General features: G+C 38.9%; 1 protein-coding gene across 1 annotated transcript in view; it reads left to right on the top strand.

The window, feature by feature from the left end:
- Positions 1–21,373, top strand: part of znrf3 (zinc and ring finger 3) — an 80,945-nt gene that overhangs the window by 46,993 nt on the left and 12,579 nt on the right. The window contains 1 exon segment of the mRNA NM_001079396.1: positions 6,436–6,561. Coding sequence (NP_001072864.1) covers positions 6,436–6,561 — 126 coding nt within the window.

The raw sequence follows: 21,373 nt of genomic DNA, 5'->3' as shown, positions 1-21,373 counted from the left end.
CTGGTCCATTAATATTGGCAAGACTCTGCCTACTGGTTTTGCTCAGTACACATTGCACAGTACAGTGCCCATTTTTTCCTTTGTGTTTACTCTAATTCCTAGTTAATGTGCCATGTTTCAATGTTTCAATGTTTCAATCTTTTCTCTTTCTTACATAGTTACAATTGTGCATTTTAATGCATTGTCTTCAGTTGTATCATAGTTACATAGTTATGTTGGGTTGAAAAAAGACCAAAGTCTTTCTTTCCTTCCCCCTAGATTTGTTTTTCATGTATTAATCACCCTTCCCTACTTTTCCATTGCCTTCCCCTTACGTTCCTCCTTTTCTTCCCTTGTGTTTGTTCTGTTTCTTACCTTTCTTTTCAGTCCATTATTGTTTTCTTTTCTTCTTTGTTCCCTCTTTTCATTTTTACGGTTTCTTTTTTTTTCTTTCTCCATTGCCCTTTGTCCCCTTGTTTCTTCATGTCTCTTTTATTTATAATCTCACTCAGCTACATCCCTTCTGACTGGCCCTCACTATCTTGCCTGAAATGCCCTGTGTGACACTTGCGCTGTGCAGTTGGCAGCACCTCATTCCATTCATTTCTTTTGTTTTGGTTTTGTGCCATCCAAAAACAGAAAAGCTGACAACTGTGCGTTCAAACCACTCTGAAATCTGGGACTATTTAACTTGTGGTCCTTTTGCCTGAATGAAAGCACAAAACAAACTGCAGTGGTGGCTTTTCTGTGTGTCTTGTGTGCAGGATGGTAAACTGATCGCCAAGGGTTTGCAGGACTTGGTCTGTCCTAGACAACAAAATAAATAAAATGAGGGAATTGTAGACCTCTTGGGCTTGTGGTAAGGTATTCTGGTTTCTGTAATACCATTGCTGAGTTTATATCTGAAAATAACATGGGAGTGGGTATTAAGAAATGTCAATTAATCTTTATTGTCTAGGCCCATATTGTTTTCTTATGTTGAAACATTATCTGTTGCTGGATATTGATATTGCAGAATTTTATTTGTACAACTATGTCCAGGCCCATATTTGATGCCATGATGGGACATCAATGTCCCACCTGTAGTGTTATGGCAAAGACGGTCACACAGACCTGCACAAGTGTCAGCTGAGGCATGCATTTAGCTTCATAGAGATATGTGTTGTTTGCAGGGATGTTTTAAACAGCAATATTTTTGCAGGCTATGGGCCCACAAGCCAGATAGCCTTTCAGTTAAGGCTGATGTAGCTATTGGACCTAGTTACTGAACATTACTGAAGCTTGTTTGGCAAAACTGTCCCTTTAATGCACTAATCCAGGTAGTTGAATAAATTTCAATTTGAGTAGAGAACAGATTTCTTAACACAATCAAGGCTCTTTGTTTATGTTGTTTTTATTCAGAAATTAAGCTACATTTTGACCCACATGTTAACTGGTGTGCCCATCTGTAGTTAACTATAGATGAACTTTGGCATTGCCTGCCAGCTTGGGCAACTACCTACCTACCTACAACTTGCAAGTGGTGAACCAATTGCTATTGGTCTCCTCACTGAATGGAGTGATACCAGGTATTTAAAAAACAAACAAAAAAACACATTTTCATTTCAAATATTGCACACTTGATGTTTTACCTCAAACAGCAGGAAGAGTATCACTCCCCTTCCTGTTATTGGAAATTCCTGGGCTTTTGGACTGTTACCCAGTACTGATAATAAGAGGCTCGTGGCTGCAATGGGCCCAGCAATTTCCACTATCTTTAATGAGAAGCAATTTGCACTTGTTTTTTTTTTCCACACTGGATATTGACCTTTTTTCTGTTTTCTCTAGAAAAATGTGTGCATGCCTATATCATATTTCGTCCACACAAGTGTTCATTCGATCTTACACATGTATGCTGTCAAATTACATATTACATTACTGGCTGGGAGAATGGAAAATTCATTAAAATGTAGAACAGGCCTGAGAATGAATGTATAGACATTGTATATGATTAACACATTGAAATAAAAAAGGTTTTGTGGTATCTGCTTCTGTCTGTTATAAAAACAAATATCCAACAGATGTGAGAGGAAAAGTAATGTTAAGGTCACTCAGTATCCTAAGTAGAGTTTATGTTTCATATAGTCACTTAATTAGTCTGTAAAATATAAGGGCATATACCATCTTGCATTGTACAGGCCTAGACTGAGAAATTCTCTGTAGATCACTAAACTAGTTTGTGACAGTTGCTGTTTCATTTTAGTCTGCAGAGAATGTCTCTTATAAGGTAAGCAATATCAGGAAATCCAAGTGTACCTTATTCTACTGTGTATGGTTTTGGATTTAAAGGGCCCCAAAGTATATATTTTTTTATTTTTCCCTAAGGGTTTGCCCAACAGTAATATAAAGCGCTGAAGCATTATTTTTTTTTTTTTTTCAATCATCTGAGAAGGTATTGCTGGGTCAGCTTGTGATTTAAGGCTAATGGCACACCTAGCAATTTTCCACTGGTGTGTTTTAGCCTGTGGAAAACGCCTGAAAACACCTGTTCCTCCTGTCATTGACATAAATATAATATATAATATATTTCTGCTGTGAAAACCACCTATGCAACCATTGTACGTGTGTCTGTGTTTATATTGCCATTACAAGCAAACAGCTTGTTTTTTAGTAGCAATATCCTGGGGCACTCCTTACTGGTCCCTCCTGCTGCCCACGTTATGAAGGATACTTCCCACCTGCTTCTAAAAGTGTTTGTTATGGTTGGGGCATTGCTCAGTGCAATAATAGCTTTAGGGCTCTGGGAATCCCCCAGATTCTATATTTAGAGTTTGGGCCACAGCCTTTAATGCCCTAGTAGCAGCAATAGATTTCTTAGTGTTCCATAGCTTTGGTTTCCCTGCTTCTCTTTAGCTAGTCATACAATCACCAAACAAGTGGATCGGGGCCCAAATTGGCCATCCACACACTGTGCCAATTTGGGTTGATCCAATTGTAAGTCTGGAACCAATAATTGGATCATATATAGGGGCCTACAGACCTGCTGGATCATATGGAGAAACATACAAATCTGCTGGATCAGTAATTTGTAATCAAACCTGCCTGATTGTTGGCAAGATATCCTTCGTGCAGGCCTGACTGGGCCCCATACACGGCCCAATAAGCTGCCGACTGAAGACATAAGGGGGCCACAAATGCTGCTAACTGGGTCCTTACAGATTTCTTCTTGGTTTAATTCTAGGCTACAGTTTGTCTTTTGCAACAGCACACTTCTTAAAATTCACACATTGTTGCCAGATATTGATACAAAAACCTTACATTGATGGTGGTTTCCGTATAGGTAAATGATTACAATCACTGGGGGTTTGGTACCCTCCCCAGTGAGTATACCTTTTCTGCTCCTTTAAGGACAGACATAGCCAATTACTGCAGGAGAAAGTTTACATGAACGGCAAAATATAAATTTTGTTAGGCTGTGCAATGGCAAATTGTATTGCTAATGTATAAAGGGATATAAATGGCTTGCTTTGCCTGCGCTGTGATCAGAAATAGATTTGTGCTTTGCTATACAATTTATATAGGTTACAGATATGTGCCTTTTCTAAATCTTTATGAAAGCTTTGAAGTTAAAAGGTATTTGGTAGTTATCATTTTTGAGTTGCTGAGACAATTTTATCTTGGAAGCGCTGAACATCTACTAAATTGCATCGCTGTATTAAATGCGGTGCTTTGCCCCCAAGATAGCTGACCTACATAAGTTTCTATATTTAGAAATAATGATGCAGAATTTTTAAAAGAAGGGGTCTAAATAGGAGAGAAGTGTAACTACTGATGTGTAGTTATATCTCCCCCCACCCTCAGACATTCAAACCTAAGTAGGAACAGAGAGCACTGTTCTTTTCTTTTGCATTTTTGATGCAAGTCAACCCTTAGGGGCTGATTTACTTACCCACGAACGGGTCGAATGGAGTCCGATTGCGTTTTTTTCGTAATGATCGGTACTTTGCGATTTTTTTGTATGTTTTGCGATTTTTTCGGATTCTTTACGAATTTTTCGTTACCAATACGATTTTTGCGTAAAAACGCGAGTTTTCCTATCCATTACGAAAGTTGCGTAAAAAGTTGCGCATTTTGCGTAGCGTTAAAACTTACGCGAAAAGTTGCGCATTTTTCGTAGCGTTAAGTTTTAACGCTACGAAAAATGCGCAACTTTTCGCGTACGTTTTAACGCTACGAAAAATGCGCAACTTTTTACGCAACTTTCGTAATGGATACGAAAAACTCGCGTTTTTACGCAAAAATCGTATTGGTAACGAAAAATTCGTACAGAATCCGAAAAAATCGCAAAACATACGAAAAAGTCGCAAAATGTTCGTTTTCAAGTCGGAACTTTTCCAATTCGGGTCGGATTCGTGGGTTAGTAAATCAGCCCCTTAGACTGAGAAAACTCTTTGCAATGTGCTTCAAACTGCTTTACGTGGGAGCAATAAGGCTGAGGTGACAGATGCTGTATGAGTGGCCATACACAAATGTGTTCATTCAGATCGACCAAATTATAGGAATTGCAGGAAGCAGAGCTGTGGAGTCAGAAGCAATTTTGGGTACCTGGAGTCAGAGACTGAGTCAACAAAAGTGTACTGACTCCTTATAAATTAAAAATGCAACATGTTACAATGTCCTATTTCACAGAAGTCATAATAAAGTACATCTCCGCTGTAAGAATAAAGCCCAGTGCGTAGTTTCACTAGTGTGAAGTCCAGCTGAGCTATTATAACCTTATTGTTTTCATTTTTTGTCTTTAGTTTAAACTTTAAGTTTAAGGAATGTTTGTTGATTTTTTTTATTGTATTTAATAAAGAAACTATAAAAATTCCTTTAACCCAAAGTCAGTCATGTTCTCTGCATCACTTTTGAAGGTGTAATCCCTTTAAAATAGGCCTCACATCTTTACTTCAGTGTCCACTACCAGAGTTTCAGATGTTTGCAGGTTTTACTCTTACTTTATATACACTTTTCCACAGAAAAGCCAAAGTCCAGAATTACTGTCATGCAATAATTCTTCCTATAGACGCAAAGAAAATGTGTGGATTTAATTAAGTTTAGATCTATTTCAGTGGAAGATGAGACTGGTACTGGCAAAAGTTATGGGCCTCTCCAACAAGCAAGGTAGATACTTGGGCCAGCCTCTTAGCTTGACGGCCATGGGATTGAACAGTCCCATTAAAATTTAGGTTTGGATTAGGGTAGGATTGGATTTTACACATAAAGGGCACTGCCCTTAAGATACTTGAATTGCTATGTGCTTTGTCCTATTGTATTCACCTGCAATAGATGTCCTGTGACTACTGGATAGCATGCATAGCCCAAGTTTACATGTTCATATGGGTGCAGCTAGATATTTTTAACAGGAGTCCCTGCATCAGCCACAATCTAGGAAATAAATGGCTATTGTCCTGTTTCTGATATTAGGGTAACACACTCCAACCCTTCCTAATGCATGTGCCATGCTTTTGAAAAATTTGGATAAATATCAGAGAAGGTTGTAATGGTAAAGTATGGTTTTCAACTAAAAGCAAAGCTCATCATAAAAACTGGTGACCCATGAGAAAGATTTGAGGACAATAATTTGTCTCTGTTCCTGCTCCTCACAGTGTGCAAATTTCCCTCCCAGCCCTCTTATACTTAAAACGCTCTCCCCCTTTGTTTTGTCCTTAACAGGCTAATCGGATTAAAGGCTCACAAATTTCAAAGAAAGTTTTAGGCCCCCTTTTTTTAAAAGGCTCTCCTTCCTGTATTTAAATCTTAAACATCCCCTTAAAAATATCACTGACAGTCGCTCAAAGGAAAATCAAAGCGTATATGCCTTCAAGACATGATAGCGCAATCAAAGAATCCCTTTGAGTTCTGTATTAAAAATTCATCAGAAAAACAGTATTTCACATGGCAGTCGTTTTGTCTTGGCAAAGGAATGGTCCATAATCAAATGATCATAAAGGAATGCAGCACATATAGTTGGATTCTCAAGAGTTTCTCACATGTCCCATATAGCCAGCTATTCCTAAAAAGTTTAATGGTATTTAGATGTTGCTTATCATCACTATTTTTCTGAAAACAAATCCACAGATTGAAATCAATCAGTTGTGACACTCTTTAAACAAATTATACTTTATATAAATTATGCTGTAAAATGTTTGACATTGATACTTGAGAATGAGGAGAATTTTAATATTTGATAATGAAGGAATATCTGCTGAATATCTGGACAGAATTGTTATTTGTTTAGATGGACCTTGTTGTAGGGAAAATTGTGGGAAACATTACCACTACTATTTGGAACCCTTTTGCCCAGTAAGCCTTTAGGCTGTGGTTGCCATGATGCTCTATGTCGATATTCCCTCCACCAGTTGGATGAATCTGAGTAAGATCATTTCTGCAGTCCAGCACAAAAATTTCAGTTTTTCTATTTTACTTTGACAGATGCACCCACTTGGACTCTGTAATAACAACGATGAAGAAGATTTGTATGAGTATGGATGGGTTGGAGTAGTAAAGCTTGAACAGCCTGAGATGGACCCAAAGCCATGCTTGACTGTATTAGGAAAGGTGAGTGACCTGTTATTTTATACTTACTTTGTTTCTTTGGCCTGGTTTATAATTCATTGGTCTGTTGCATACTAGATATTTTGCAGTGCTTGGATCTATTGCATACAACTGCTACTATCTTATAATATTTCAACATATTACACAGCATTACAGAGTTGATACATCTTTCACATCATCAGGTCTCGAATCTGCCCCGAGTGGCACTGGCCTACGGCCCTTATCTGATTTACACGCGCACACACTATCGTCTTTTTTCTTTTTTTTTTTTTTTTATCAGGAGCCAGTTAACCATCCTGTATGCTTTTTGGAGTGTGGGAGGACACATGAGTACTAGGACACAAGCACTATACATTTTATAATAGCAAGTGCCACTGGTAGCCACAGAGCAATAAATATTGCCATTAATGCATATCAGTGGGCTTTAAGGCCATAATCAAGATTACAGAGCTAATGGAGAGTATGAGTAGCAGCAAACAAGGCAAAAAAGTTGGCACTGTTACTATCAACTAAAAATGGCACTTGCTTATTTGGGGAAATTAAAAGCAGAGGTAGTGGGGCTACTTGATGTGCTTTTTGTTGCAGCGAGCGAAGTGGCACTTAGCAATTTACAGTTGATTGGTTATTTGAGTATGGTGATGGGCTTCTGAATATGCAATTTGTTTTATTTTGTCTAAATTAAGTGTCATGTACATTTGGTAATTCTAAAAAAGAAAATGTTCTAAAAATGTATGGCTTCAAAGTTTATTGCAACTACATGTAGCAGGATGTTCCGTCTTTTGAAATATTGTGCTACCATTTTGCACCTCAGAGAAGCATTTCTAGTTTCTGTTCTTGGGAATCCTGTATTTGTCTGCCATGCCAATAAAAGATTGCAGTCCTGTCCTCAGTGCTGATTAACTGACCTGTTAACATTATATGTGACAGATGTAAAAGCTCAACTGTTTCAAATTGGCCACTGTCTATTTTACAAATGCTCATGCATTATTATTATTCTCTGGGTGGCTCTATATAAAGCCATTGCTTTACAGAGATAATCCATAATCACATTAGTCAAATTCAAACCCTATCATCAAGTGCTGGTTAACCTTAATGTATGTGTATTTCTTTTGGAATGGGGGAGAAAACCCTCAATAATAGGGACATAGCCATGGAAACCATGGTGCCGCCACCAGCATGCACTAATGATATGGAGGAGCACGGCAAACATTGTAATCAATGTGATTATCCATGTCCAAACAACCAATAGCTCTAGACCTTCCAATATCCAAGTCCTCCCATTCTTCCTCTCTGGCGCTAAAATTAAAGGGACAATTTAAAAGTAGCTTGTAATCTTAACTCCGCACTGAACAGATCATACCATTTCTAATTTATAATGCCCAGTAGCGCAATTACAAACATCTGAAAAATGCATTTTGATGTTGGAACATGTGAAGTTGTCTATAACTTGTTCACCTGCCTGTATATATGCAAGTGAGTCTATAGGTATACTTACCATTATAGCTAGTAGAATGTACGTACACTTTTTTTTCATGTCTGTGGTAGATTTTTGGCAGCAGAAAGCAGCATATTTATTTTTGGTTTCCACACTCCTTTAATCAATTAGATCTGATTTTCAGACCATTTCCTTGTGGGTTTCATGGGAGCTTTGCCAAGAAAAAGATATTGGACTACATTTTTCCCTGTTTAGCCACTATGCTAACGGTTTAACATATTGTTTATTATACACGTTATATATCGGTCTGTTTTTGCTGCATCCTTTTCGAGCTTCTCTACTGCTATTATCAGTTTTATTTCTGTATGGAATTTGTATATATGTTCAGTGTACAAACCCATTTATTGTTCAGCGCTGCAGGATATGTAGATGCTTTATAAATGTGTATGTTTTTATTTATATGGCACTACGTAGGCAGTACTGTTCAGCAGGATATGTTAATATTATCATTTTCAATTGTCAATAATAAAAATAAGTAATAATAATTAATGAGTTCTTTTATAACCTTTATTATATTTTTTAAGTTGATCTAAATTTTAATTGGTGTTCTCAGTGGAATTTGTTTAGATTTTTGTTAGGGCAGTGGAAAGCTACCTGTTTTTAATAAGTTAAGTAAATAAATGTGAAAGTTGCACAAATGTAACAATTGGCTGCTTTTCGAGCATTTGGGAGTTGCCATGTGGATCGCTACTCGCCACCTAGATGTTTCATGCAGTTTCTTTTTAAAGTGAATGCTTTGACCGATCTACAATTAGCTTACCAGCACTGATTGGTAAAAAACTGAGCAGTATAATATATGGAAATTCATGGGATCAGTTTAGTTTGATGCCTACGTATGTGGCTTAATTGCACCAATATCATGGAAACTGGTTGGAATATTTTTAACTACTACACTTGCTTGGCTACTGCTTTTGTAGATGTGATTATCAAAGCACTGGGAATAAATCTACTAACACTCCCTATGTCTCAAGCTGCACCATTAAATACATAGAACCTGGAATAAATAATTGCTGCTAATGCCTAGTAGGTGGCAAGTAACCATGTCAGTGACTGGATACATGCCCCTTTCACTGGTCTGCCTGGGATTCACTTTAGATAGGTCGGCTTTGTTACCATTGCATTAGAAGTTCATCAGCCAGACCCCATTACATGGGGGAACACACTGATGATCATGCACTTTGGTATTAGAGATGGTTTAAGCTGTAGGGAAAAGTAGCTGCCTATGTCACCATTATCACTGCTGATGGTGAGGAAGAAAAGTTTACAGTTTAGTGGTAATCTGTTGTGCTCAGTGCAAAACAAAAATAAGCATGCATTTGTGTCTATTGACAGATAATATCTATGTCAGAAAATGGTAATATTTGCATTTACAATTATGTACATTAGAGTTATTATTTTGGCTATTCCAAATGGCCCAGATTAAGAAAAAAAATCAAAGCACCTTTGGTGTTTTAAAATCTACGAGGCAAGAAAAGTCTTTATGGCAATTCCCACTGACCATTCACATCACTACAGATGAATAGTTATTTTGTTGTGTCCGTTACTTGCACATTAATTATGAGGCCATTGTTTGCTCATACCGATCAAATTAAAATATTGCGCCGCTGATTTGGTTGAGTTAAAAAGCACAAAACATCCCTAAAAAAGGAGCAATCCTTCAGTAACCTACTAGAGTAGGATCTTTAACTCTCTCAGCGAATCCCAAAGGCTAACACCAACTAGTGCTCCCATGAGAATTTGAACTAGAATAGAAAGTTGTGCCAGCCTATTTACATAAAATTAGAGTTTTTTTTTTTTATTAATGAAAAATTTCCTGGCTGGGTTAGAATTTGCCAGAGGCCATCCTTGGCTTGTTTCCCAGCATTCTTACGCTTCCTGGCTTCATCCTATGTTAGTCCTTGTGAGTCACCAACACCGGGCCATGTTTGAACTATATATTTTTAAGAGACCCATTAATTCCAACACCCAGCAATCAATGACTATCAATGATATCATTTTGACTTATCAAAAATGTGGGAGGTTTTTTTGCACACCTCTTGCTTAGCCTTATCTGGGGGTTTAAAGAGGGGTGATGGCTGAAAATTTATGCAGAATGCTCGGGCCTTGGGATTTTTCAGATAAGGGGTCCTTCTATGATTTGAATCTCCATTCTTTAAATCTACTAAGAAATGTTGTAAACATGAAATATACCCAATAGGATTGTTTTAACTCATGAGGATTAATTAAATCTCTGTTAGAATTAATCATAAGTATTTAAAATCATATGATTAAAATGGAGTCTATAGGAGATGGTCTTCCTGGAATTCAGGGCTTTCTGCATAATGGGTTTCTGGGTAACGGATCCCGTAACTGTACTGAAATTTGAAAGCTCAATTACTATTTTCCCATTTGTGTAACGCTAAGCTTTACTGAACAATTCTGATCATGTTAAAAAGACAATTTCATTCATTCAGCTAGGCTCCTTTTTTTTTTTTTTTTTTAGACTTTTATTCTAAATACAGGTGGCAGGGTTTAAAATTAAGCTTTTCCAGACTAAGAAATTCACAGTCATGATCACCAAAAATAGAATTTCATTAGCCTTGCACTCTGATCTGTGCAAACGTTCTTAGGAAATATGTCTCCAGATCTTGTGTATGGCACCGTTCCCTGCTCCCCCCCCTTCACCCTGCAGGGTGGACACCTGCCTTTGCAGAATTATTTTCCTGCCTTTGATGTGAGCAGGCAATGGTGGGTGGGAGTGTGTAGGGATGGGGGCTGTGGGGCTCTCCATGATCATTCTGCTTAGACTTAGACAAGCAATGTCCAGACTTGTCAAATAGGAATCAAGTGTTTATCTATGTAACCGCAGCCTCCCCAGGCATTCTTCAGGTGTGTGTGTCTGAGACAGCGGCGTTCTTAGAATTAAACACACAGGACTTCCATTTAGTTAGTATTGCCACCTCTACTGGTGCTTTCATTATTCGTATTAAATGTTAATTAGCCCTTATGTTAGGCTTCAGTTCTTTGTTTGGAGCTAAACTATATTCTTCCTACTGGTTTGATTCAAAGCAGGGTTTGAAAAAGGTTTTCTTTATGGAAGATAACTTGGTAGAATCTCTCAGAAAGCCAATACATAATCAATATATCTATATCCCATAGAAACATGATAACTTGACTGGTTGAACTGTGACAAGATTTTCCTATACAAGTGCTGCTGGGGAGCAAATATTAATTTATATAGCACTGCCATATTCCCCCCGGTGCTCTACAGACATTATACATCATTCATTATCTTACAATCTAAGGTACAGTCACATTCATACACACACTCTATGTGCTAACTTGCTCCTGATAAATAGAGCATAAAGAATAGTAGATTAGAATGATATAAGTACCAATGCCTGCCAGAGAGAGAGAGAGAGAGAGAGAATGTTTTGGAGATGAAACACCAGTAGAAATGTCATATAACATGAAGTTAAGTATCTATCTGCTGCACAGTAATGTAATAGAAATTTGCATGGGCTGTTCTGTGTGCCGTGGCCGTCTTCTAAGTCTCCAGAGGATTAAAAGGTAATACATAACAGTTTAACATCACAAACTTTTTTACGTCTTGCACTATGGCAGTTATCATACATTCCAGGTTATTCTCATACATTACAAGACATACATTCCAGGTTTTAGGAGACAAAAGACACTCAACAGCAGTTAAAAAATATTATACAATGCTGGGCCCATCGTGGATCTTTTCTTGGAAATGGAAGAATTCACTATTACAATATGCGTTTAGGATACGGGATATATCTGTAAGCAGCTTTGAGATTGGTGGGTGGTCTCCGAATGTCTCTGTGTAGCTGAGATGTCGAGCACATCCTCACATGATGTAGTGATAGTCTTCAGATCTGTTTCAAAAGATGAAAAGAGTGCTTTTCTATTCATTCTGTGCCAGAGGAGACTGCAGTATGTTACATGGTGCACCATGTTGTATCTGAATTCAACGGATCCCACAGTTAGGCAAGCATTTATCCTGAAAGGGAAAAGCCTTAGTGTGCCATGTTTAAGGTTGAGAAGCAAGTGACCTCTATTATAATGCATGAATTCAGCGAGGAAATCTTGAAGAGTAACAAATATCTTTGAAGATGCTTATTTTCACTTTTTGGCTGAAACAGAACCACAACCAAAGGATTACATAAATACCTTATCACCTGGAGCCATTTTTCTATAGCTCTGTTCTTCTAGGCTGTCGGCACAAATTCAAAATGAGCTGCAGCTCTGTTGATGCACCATGGTGCATACATGTACAGACTTATGCAAAACTTCTTTATGTACCAATTTATGGATGATGTACATTTAATGACCGTGGTACCTGGGTAGATTACTGTAGTGCTTATCCTTTGAGTCGAATGATGGAAGGCAATTGTTTTGGTCCATGTGAAGGAGCTACTAATAAATAATATGTTATGCTGTGGGCCTTTCTGTTTATTTGTAGTCTAAAAGTATACAAGGCTCCTTTGTGTTAAATATATTCAGGGCAAACCAAAAAACAACTTGTTGGGAAACAAGGGCTTAGTGACCTCTTGTGTCTTTTGTATTAGTTAGGCAGTTTGAGTGATTTAGGCCCAAGAGTCTTGTGTTACTTTTATATGCCTTAGGCCTTAAATAACCTCTGAGCTGGTTACAGATCCGTGAGGGGCTTCCTCCCACATTCTTTAAATTGTCTGGTACCAGACCTTTCCAGTAGAACTTTCTGATGTATTAGTTACCATTTGGGACTCCACCAACTTTGTTTTCTTTGTTGATCAAGTGATGCATGAAGCCTGTGCCAGAATATTTCTGATGCTTGTGCTTTCATGCTCATTGACTTTACTCTTTCATCTCATATTACGTGTGCCGCAGCCCTGAGAGCCACACTATTAATGTACCGCGTGTTATAATATTCACAAATGGCATATATATATATATATATATATATATATATATATATATATATATATATATATATATATATATATATATATATATATATATATATATATATATATATATATATTATACACAATTCATGGATGAATTGCAACTTTTTAGCTTGTAAAAAATCTCAGTAGGATCTTCTGAAAGTGGCAGTTTTAACTGTAAATGTGACCAACACACTTGGGTTAGTTTGCGAGATCTAGGTATACAGTAGGCATCCCCAACCTCTTTTACTCGTAAGCCAAGCATTGATATAAAAATTGTTGGTGAGCAATACATGAAAGAAAAGATTTCTTTGGGGATGCCAAATAAGGACTGTGGTAGCCCCCTGTGGACTGCTAGCCTGCAGGAGGCTCTGTTGGTTTAAAACTGTGTCTCTGTGCTTCCAAAACTTGCCTTCAAGCCAAAAATTAAAAAATGGGCATCTACTTAGAGGCCACTTGGATCAACATCAAAGGGGGTGGTGAGCAACATGTTGCTCATGAGCCATTGGTTAAGGATCATTGGTATAAAGCAAATAGCAACATGGGGTGCCTTTGTGTGTATCTTGTACAGTATTAGATACAAGTGGAACACTCTCATTTGGGCCCTGCCCGTTAATCTAATATTTTGTGTGATTGCATTTGCAGATTAAATACAAATCTTTGACCTTAATGTAGGGATTCAGAGATGCCCCTTAGATTAATGGGAAGTAAACCTAACATAATGCACATTTTGTGCTAATGGCAACCGATGCAATTTGTTGGAAAAGAGTTGCAGATGTGCCACTGATTCTTTAAGTTACTACTGCCAACAAATCCTTACTGTGTAACTTGAACGATTTATAACGATTTTTTGTCAAAAAACATAATAAACAATAACAGAAAGGGCAAAATGATAGTTTGGTATACATAGCAAGCTTTTTGCGGTAATACAATAATTTGTCCGATTTATACAACTTTTTTTTGTAGCTCAGTCGAATGTTTGCACGTATAACTGTCAATGCCGTTTGGATACAAGATAAAAAAATAAATTATTAACTGAAGTGTTCCTGTGAGCATGTTCATCTATGTTTCTGAAACAGGACATTCACCTTTGGTGCTCTGTTTTGTGAACATTGGTTATCTATATGTCTATATCATTTTGCTGTCGATCTTTATTTTTTATGAAACATTTATTTATTTGTCTAAATTGTATGTGTGTTTTAAATAGCATCAAATGCTCCTCATCTGTGTCTACCACTATTTGTCATGGAGTTAAATGCCTGCAATCCTTTGATTCAATTCTTATCAACTAGATAGGAAGGACTGTGATTTGCTCCAATTCCATATTTTTAAAAATATTCTGTTTTATATTTTACGTTATGTACACCCTTTCTATAATGTCAGTTATAGTTAAGTAGCACCTATTTGTATTTTATTTTGCTCTGTGGTACCTAGCCCTTCTGCCACATAAGAGGTTTAGCATGTCCGCCAAACCGCAGGTTGCCAAACAAGGAGATCTCTTTCCCCAACATACCCACCTAGGGTGGGTGATGTCAGAGTAACCTGAGCACCAAATGATTGCATTACAATGATAGGAATAGGAGCGATTTGGAGCGAGGACTGTATCAATGAGCCAATGCAGTCCCTGATCATATGGGAAAATCAAAACTGTCCGATGGACACCTGACCAATTCTCTTCCAAATATCTGTCGAGTAAGCCCATCGGGGGTCCCCATATACAGGCAGATAAAGGTGGCCATACAGGTTAAGATTTGAAACCTAGCAACCAGATAGCTGTGGAAACCCTAAAGTGGAGAGCTGCTGAACAAAAATTGAAATAATTAAAAAACTACAAATGAAATGATGAACAACTGCAAATTGTCTACATCAAACTCAACGGTGAACAATCCCTTTAAGAGCCCCCTTAAGAGCCAGATTCAAGTTTAATACGCAGAATAATAGCAGAGAAAAACCACACTAAATATGTATATAGTTTTGCTTATGTGAGGGTTTACCTAGAGGTGTTTGGGGATGGTGGAGCAGTTGGGTAAACTTTACTGTCAAGGCAGCCTAAATACAATCCAAACTATATTTTAAATACTGTAGTTCTTCCTTTTAAGTGTGCAGGCCCAGGTGTGACAGAATAATTTAACACTGGGTAAATATTCTTGCAAAGGAGCCCAGCTGCGGAAGAAGTGGAAGGGGGCCCTTGTGTGTTACATGCCTTAACAAACAGTGACTCTACAGATCTGCTAGTGCGTGAACACTTTCTTGCATACTGAGCTTTTCGGGTAACACACCTGCGTACACAAAGCACAGAAGATTGTGGCCTGTTCTCGTGTTGCTAGTTGCATAGTTCTTATGTGTATGACAATTGGTGTGTGTGTAATGGACAACCTGGAAATAACCACACTGTAGGTTCATTCAGGGTGCTGTTGTGTGGATGGCCTTGGGATGCTTCAGTGACTTCTGATATTTTCATATTTTATAGTGCTGAATGTATTTATATATATAAATATTATAGTATAAGTCCTGTAGTTTTTTTTGACAATTAAAATATTCACCAGGTGGCTGTACCTAATAGAAACTCCCGCACTTGTCTTTTTTTCCTTTTTTTCCCCTCCCTGGAATGCATATCGCATGCCTTGGGCAAGTGTAAAGTACACTGAATGCCCCACCCTGACCAAAGGGAGAGCTCGATTGGGGCAGTGAGCTGCCCATGCCAGAGGCTCTAATTTGCATGCTAGAAGAAAAAAAAGCAGGTTTTAGAGGGTATATCTAAGCTTATCTTTATTTCTGCATTGGAAGATGTCCCTTTTCAAGAACTGGAACTTTTACATTGCAGGTGTGCAAAGCCAAGCACAATTTTCATGTTAAAATGGCCATAAGAGGCTTTTGTTAGTTCTACTCAGTGTCTTTAGTGAGAGGTGTGCTTAAATATATGCTTTGGAACCCATGGGGTGGAGAACTGCCTAAGTACCATTGGGGTACGAAACGCGTAAGGTAGCGTGTGTTAGGGTTCGTATGCTTTTAATATGGATTTTCAAATAAAATGTGATTTTCCTTTTTCTTTTGATTTTTTGTAAAGTTTGGGATACATTGGGAAATTGTAGTAAGAGGTGGACACCATTTATGCTGCTGTCTACTGAGGCGGGGTGGCAATTAGTGGTATAGGTAATGGTGAATAAAACACCAAGGGGCAACTTTGCCCTTAAGCTGGCCATGCATGTTTAGATTTTAGTCCTCTTGCGGCGAACGTTCAGATATGCATCATACATTTTAATGCAACGATCTAAAACTAACATTCAGACAGAAATTGTAGGTTTATGTTTTGACCATTAATAGTTGGCAGACCACAATCGTTCTAAAGTTATGTCCCGGAAATACATTGTAGGTCACCCAATGATATTGTCAGATACACACACCATATTATAGTTATCCAACCAAAATTTTCGAACCTGTCTTGACTAAAATACCGATCACCAGGACAATAATTCCCACAAAACTCACACACAGTACGGAAATCGTACAAAATACAGTTTGTTCGGTTATGTTGGTGCTTGTATGGCCAGCTTAAAGTAAACTAAAACCTGTCCCCAGGTACCCAAACACTGCATATATTAAATGCATGCTGCGTTGTTAGCAGGGCTGTTACCTGGGTATTCATTTACTGGCCTGGCTGCTCAAACTGATGCTTGATACCAAGGATATTAATAAGGAGGAAAGATAACAAAGGAAGGCTGCTATTCTTTCCCCAGAACTTCTGGCAGCCCCAGTTGTATGAAATGCAGATAAAAAGGATTTGAATGGTTCTGCACATAATAGCATTAGACAGGGCATTTATGTGATGTTCTGCTATATTGTATAGATGTGGGATGTGAATGCTTTGGTCTGTGAATACGTTTTAATCATCTAAGAAGAGTTAAACCCAAAACAAAATGTTGTCTTTGGCTGAATGAGATGATGGCTGTATGAAGGAAGCTCAAATCTCTCTTAGACCTTTGCATGCTCTTTGTTTTCTATGAGAATTCCAGTGTGTGGAACAAATCTTGCGTAGCGCAAGTGGAAGGAGTGTTCCCCCAGAAAGGAAACTGCAAAAACATGTCTTCCTTCCATTGGGTGGGTAAGGGGGCTCATATTCACTCCTGTCAGTGTCTGTAATTACCCGTCTGTAATGCTGGGAGTTTTTTCTTCAGAAGGTTTCGATTTTTGTGAACTATTTAATAAGGTTTTTCAGATACACATCATGCCAAAAATATACAGAAAATAACGGGCACTTACCTTCCAATGAGCATATTATCTATGGTGGTTGGATAGAGAACTGGCTGAAGGATAGATTACAAAGAGTGGTGGTAAATGGAACATTCTCTAATTAGTGGAGTACCGCAGGGGTCAGTCTTTGGTCCTTTGCTTTTTAACTTGTTTATTAATGACCTGGAGGTGGGCATAGAGAGTACTGTTTCTATTTTTGCTGATGACACAAAATTGTGCAAAACTATAAGTTCCATGCAGGATGCTGCCGCTTTGCAGAGCGATTTGACAAAATTAGATAACTGGGCAGCAAACTGGAAAATGAGGTTCAATGTTGATAAGTGCAAAGTTATGCACTTTGGTAGGAATAATATAAACGCGAACTATCTACTGAATGGTAGTGTGTTGGGGGTATCCTTAATGGAGAAGGATCTAGGGGTTTTTGTTGATAACAAGTTGTCTAATTCCAGGCAGTGTCATTCTGTGGCTACTAAAGCAAATAAAGTGCTGTCTTGTATAAAAAAGGGCATTGACTCAAGGGATGAGAACATAATTTTGCCCCTTTATAGGTCCCTGGTAAGGCCTCACCTTGAGTATGCAGTGCAGTTTTGGGCTCCAGTCCTTAAGAAGGATATTAATGAGCTGGAGAGAGTGCAGAGACTTGCAACTAAACTGGTTAAGGGGATGGAAGATTTAAACTATGAGGTGAGACTGTCGAGGTTGAGGTTGTTTTCTCTGGAAAAGAGGCGCTTGCAAGGGGACATGATTACTCTGTACAAGTACATTAGAGGGGATTATAGGCAGATGGGGGATGTTCTTTTTTCCCATAAAAATAATCAACGCACCAGAGGTCACCCCTTTAGATTAGAGGAACGGAGCTTCCATTTGAAGCAGCGTAGGTGGTTTTTCATGGTGAGGGCAGTGAGGTTGGGGAATGCCCTTCCTAGAGATGTGGTAATGGCAGATTCTGTTAATGCCTATAAGAGGGGCCTGGATGAGTTCTTGAACAATCAGAATATCCAAGGCTATTGTGATACTAATATCTACAGTTGGTATTAGTGGTTGTATTTATAGTTTATGTATGTGAGTGTATAGATTGGTAGGTGTGGGTTAGGTGTGCTGGGTTTACTTGGATGGGTTGAACTTGATGGACACTGGTCTTTTTTCAACCCTATGTAACTATGTAACTATATAACTATGTAACACTGCCTATTATAGTACTTACTGGCCCTAATCTGTGGGTAATGACACTTGCACAAAATCACCTTTCGGGTGGGTGGCACAACTGCCAAAAATACTTGTTCCTTGAAGAGCAACTGGCATGTTTCTGCCAACACACAGTGAGCATTTTTGAGTGATAAAGCACGTGCATCACCATGGACACAACAATTCCAATGCTTTTTAAATATGAGGTATTTTCAAGTGTTTTGTCAAGCTCCAGAGAGGCAATTTTGCACGTGTGACATTACTCTTATGTCTTGAATTCCTGCCACCCTTCGAACCATGGTTGCTGCAGCAGTGGTGTGGGGTATGTGTGTATGCCAGATACACAGATATTATATATCCCCAGCCTTATGCGCTCTTTCCCCTGCCCTCAAGCCTTGCGTCACTACTACAGTAGCTATGGCTAAAGAGGCACCAGAAAGTACAAAAAGAAGCGTGCTGCGCCTTGTTACTAAAGGAGGCTCTGTGGTATCAAACAACGCTGGGAAAACAGACAAATACATAATCACATTCCATTGTTCCAATCTTTTGCACCAACAGCCCAAAGGATAAATCCTACAGGAGGAGGAACAGTGGTAGGTAGCTCTTTACCCCCTCGTCTGCTGTTGCCATTTTAGACTGCCCAGACTGCCTGCAATCCAACAAGGTCACAAAGTGACATCCCCCAGACATGAAATAAATGCACAGGTACTAAGTATGGTTGAGATCAGCCAAACTGCTCAACCAAATTTTGGCATGTATGACTGGCTTTATTTTTTCAAGTGGTCTGTCATGTTTGTTTGCATTTATTAGGTTTTTAATAAGCCCCATGTGACTTGTGCAAAGACATTGTAAAGGTCTTATTTTCTAACTGGAGGTTTTTACATCAGTTAAACTACACTGATAACACTGTGGAAACTGGATTGAGGTTCTCACAGGCGGCCCATGGCTAGGATGAAAGACAGAAAGGCTCTGTGGGAAAACAGCGGGTAATCCTCCATTTCTCATCACTTATCCTTTCATTCCTCTCCCTCTGTGCGCGACACTGCTGCTGATTTCTTTCCCAAAGTGGCCACTGAGCCTGTTACCATGGTCCCTGGGAAGCTGTCCCTGCCATGTGCTATAAAGGAATCCCTCTGGGTCCCCCATCACCCACAGACCCACAAACTGGACGAGGACATCAGCCGATAATGACAGTAGCACTACCGTGCCACCAGAACTGGCTGATTACAAGGAACTTCGTCCAGGGTGTGTGGAACTCATTGCACTGTTATTATTTTTAGTATAATCCTTTATATAGTGGTGGGAAATTACAGAGAGCTTTCTAGAGAACATGTTTTAGTGATTCACTTCAGTCACTTTCCCTGTGGAGCTAACAGTCCTACTTCCCTACAACAGGCACACAAATGTGCGAATATACAAAATTATTTGTATATTTTTATATAATATATAAAGTGGTACTGTTTAAAGCAGCTGTGTATGAAGGCATTTGCAACATTCAGGCAAGTTCACCAAGAAAGTCCGGCACTGGGTGGCCACACAGTATCAGAGCTGACCCTAATGGTTGCATCTGGTGATTGCAGTTACTCAAAATGTTATATAAGATTCCCTCCAGTCAGCTCCCAACTCCACTTTCCCACACACTCCTCCCTCCCTTCCCCCAGCCTTCATTTTTTTCACCCTCTCCCTTTTTTCTTATTTCATTTTTCAGCAGGAGAGTTTGGGAACGCTGCCTGTTTCCTTCCCTTTTATCAGTGCCGCCAGAATGACCTGTGAATTGTACATTAACCACCCGCTGCCTCTGATCTGTTAATCATTAATCTTGTCCGTTAATGCTGCTGCAACCAACAGGCTTCTCTTGTCTCCTTTTCTGTGTTGTCACCGCTCCTTCCACCTCACCTGCAAAGCTGGGGTCACCTGAGGAACTTGGGAAAGTACCCGCTTGAACTCTCCTTGCAGCCACGTGGCATTGGCTCCTATGGGAAAGTCACAGGGTGACTATATTCCCTGAGCTGTGCCAGGTTGCTGTACAATTGTGTTCTATGTGGTGTGTGTAAATAATATATACAGTATTTAAAGGAAAATATATTATCTCCCCCCCCCCACACCCCACACCCAGAGGCACCGTATGGATATGGGTAGCCAATCACAGCTATGTCTGCGCACAGGAAAATATTTACTTCATTTCCCTGCTAGATCCACCTAGCTGTTAGCTGCTCGTCCGCAGTATGGCTGGCATTCTACAATACAAATGCAGATAATCACTGTCTCTCCTGGACACAGTGTTCAAATGTCTACTAGAAGTTCAGTGGCTGGGTGGTTATAGTTAAGGTTTTGGACACATTTTCATTAAAGTGGTGCAAAAGGTAACTTTTAAACATTTCTTCTATTTGTGGAGGTGGATAAGTGCTTGTTTTTTACATTATATGTGGTCATGGCATGATGGAGAATGGAATGGTCAGAAACCTCAGGGATTCCATTTAAGGTTTCTAGAGCCCATAGGTAGACACCCTACATTCATTTGTAGTAGACAGTTCTATAATGTCTTGTGTTGCTCTTACTAGCAAATGCACTGTGCTGTTATATAACCAGATCCGTTTTACTGCACACAGAATATCTTAGTATAAATGCAGTGGTGATGAGCAGGTAATAGGCTAATGCTGTTTTTGTGCTTTCTACCTGTAACTCCTGTGGCCTGGACTTCTAAATGAATAACCTATTATGTATCATTCTTCCAGTTACAGAGGTTTCCTTTTATAAATACAACCTTATGAGTAACATTTTAAATATCACTCCGATGGCATTTGGCTTTTCCAGCCACGTTAGTGGCAGTACGCAGAACCCAAAGATCTGGGTTGCAACTGTGCTTCTCAAACTTAAAGTGAAGGTGTTACATGCCTGAGTGCTTTCGCCCTGTGATGCAGATATTAAAACAAAGGCTGGTATTGAGTGCAGT

This window comes from Xenopus tropicalis, chromosome 1, assembly GCF_000004195.4.
Source record: "Xenopus tropicalis strain Nigerian chromosome 1, UCB_Xtro_10.0, whole genome shotgun sequence".
Taxonomy (NCBI): Eukaryota; Metazoa; Chordata; class Amphibia; order Anura; family Pipidae; genus Xenopus; species Xenopus tropicalis.
The sequence above is the reverse complement of the archived record's forward strand: the minus strand, read 5'-3'. Positions and strand labels throughout refer to the sequence as shown.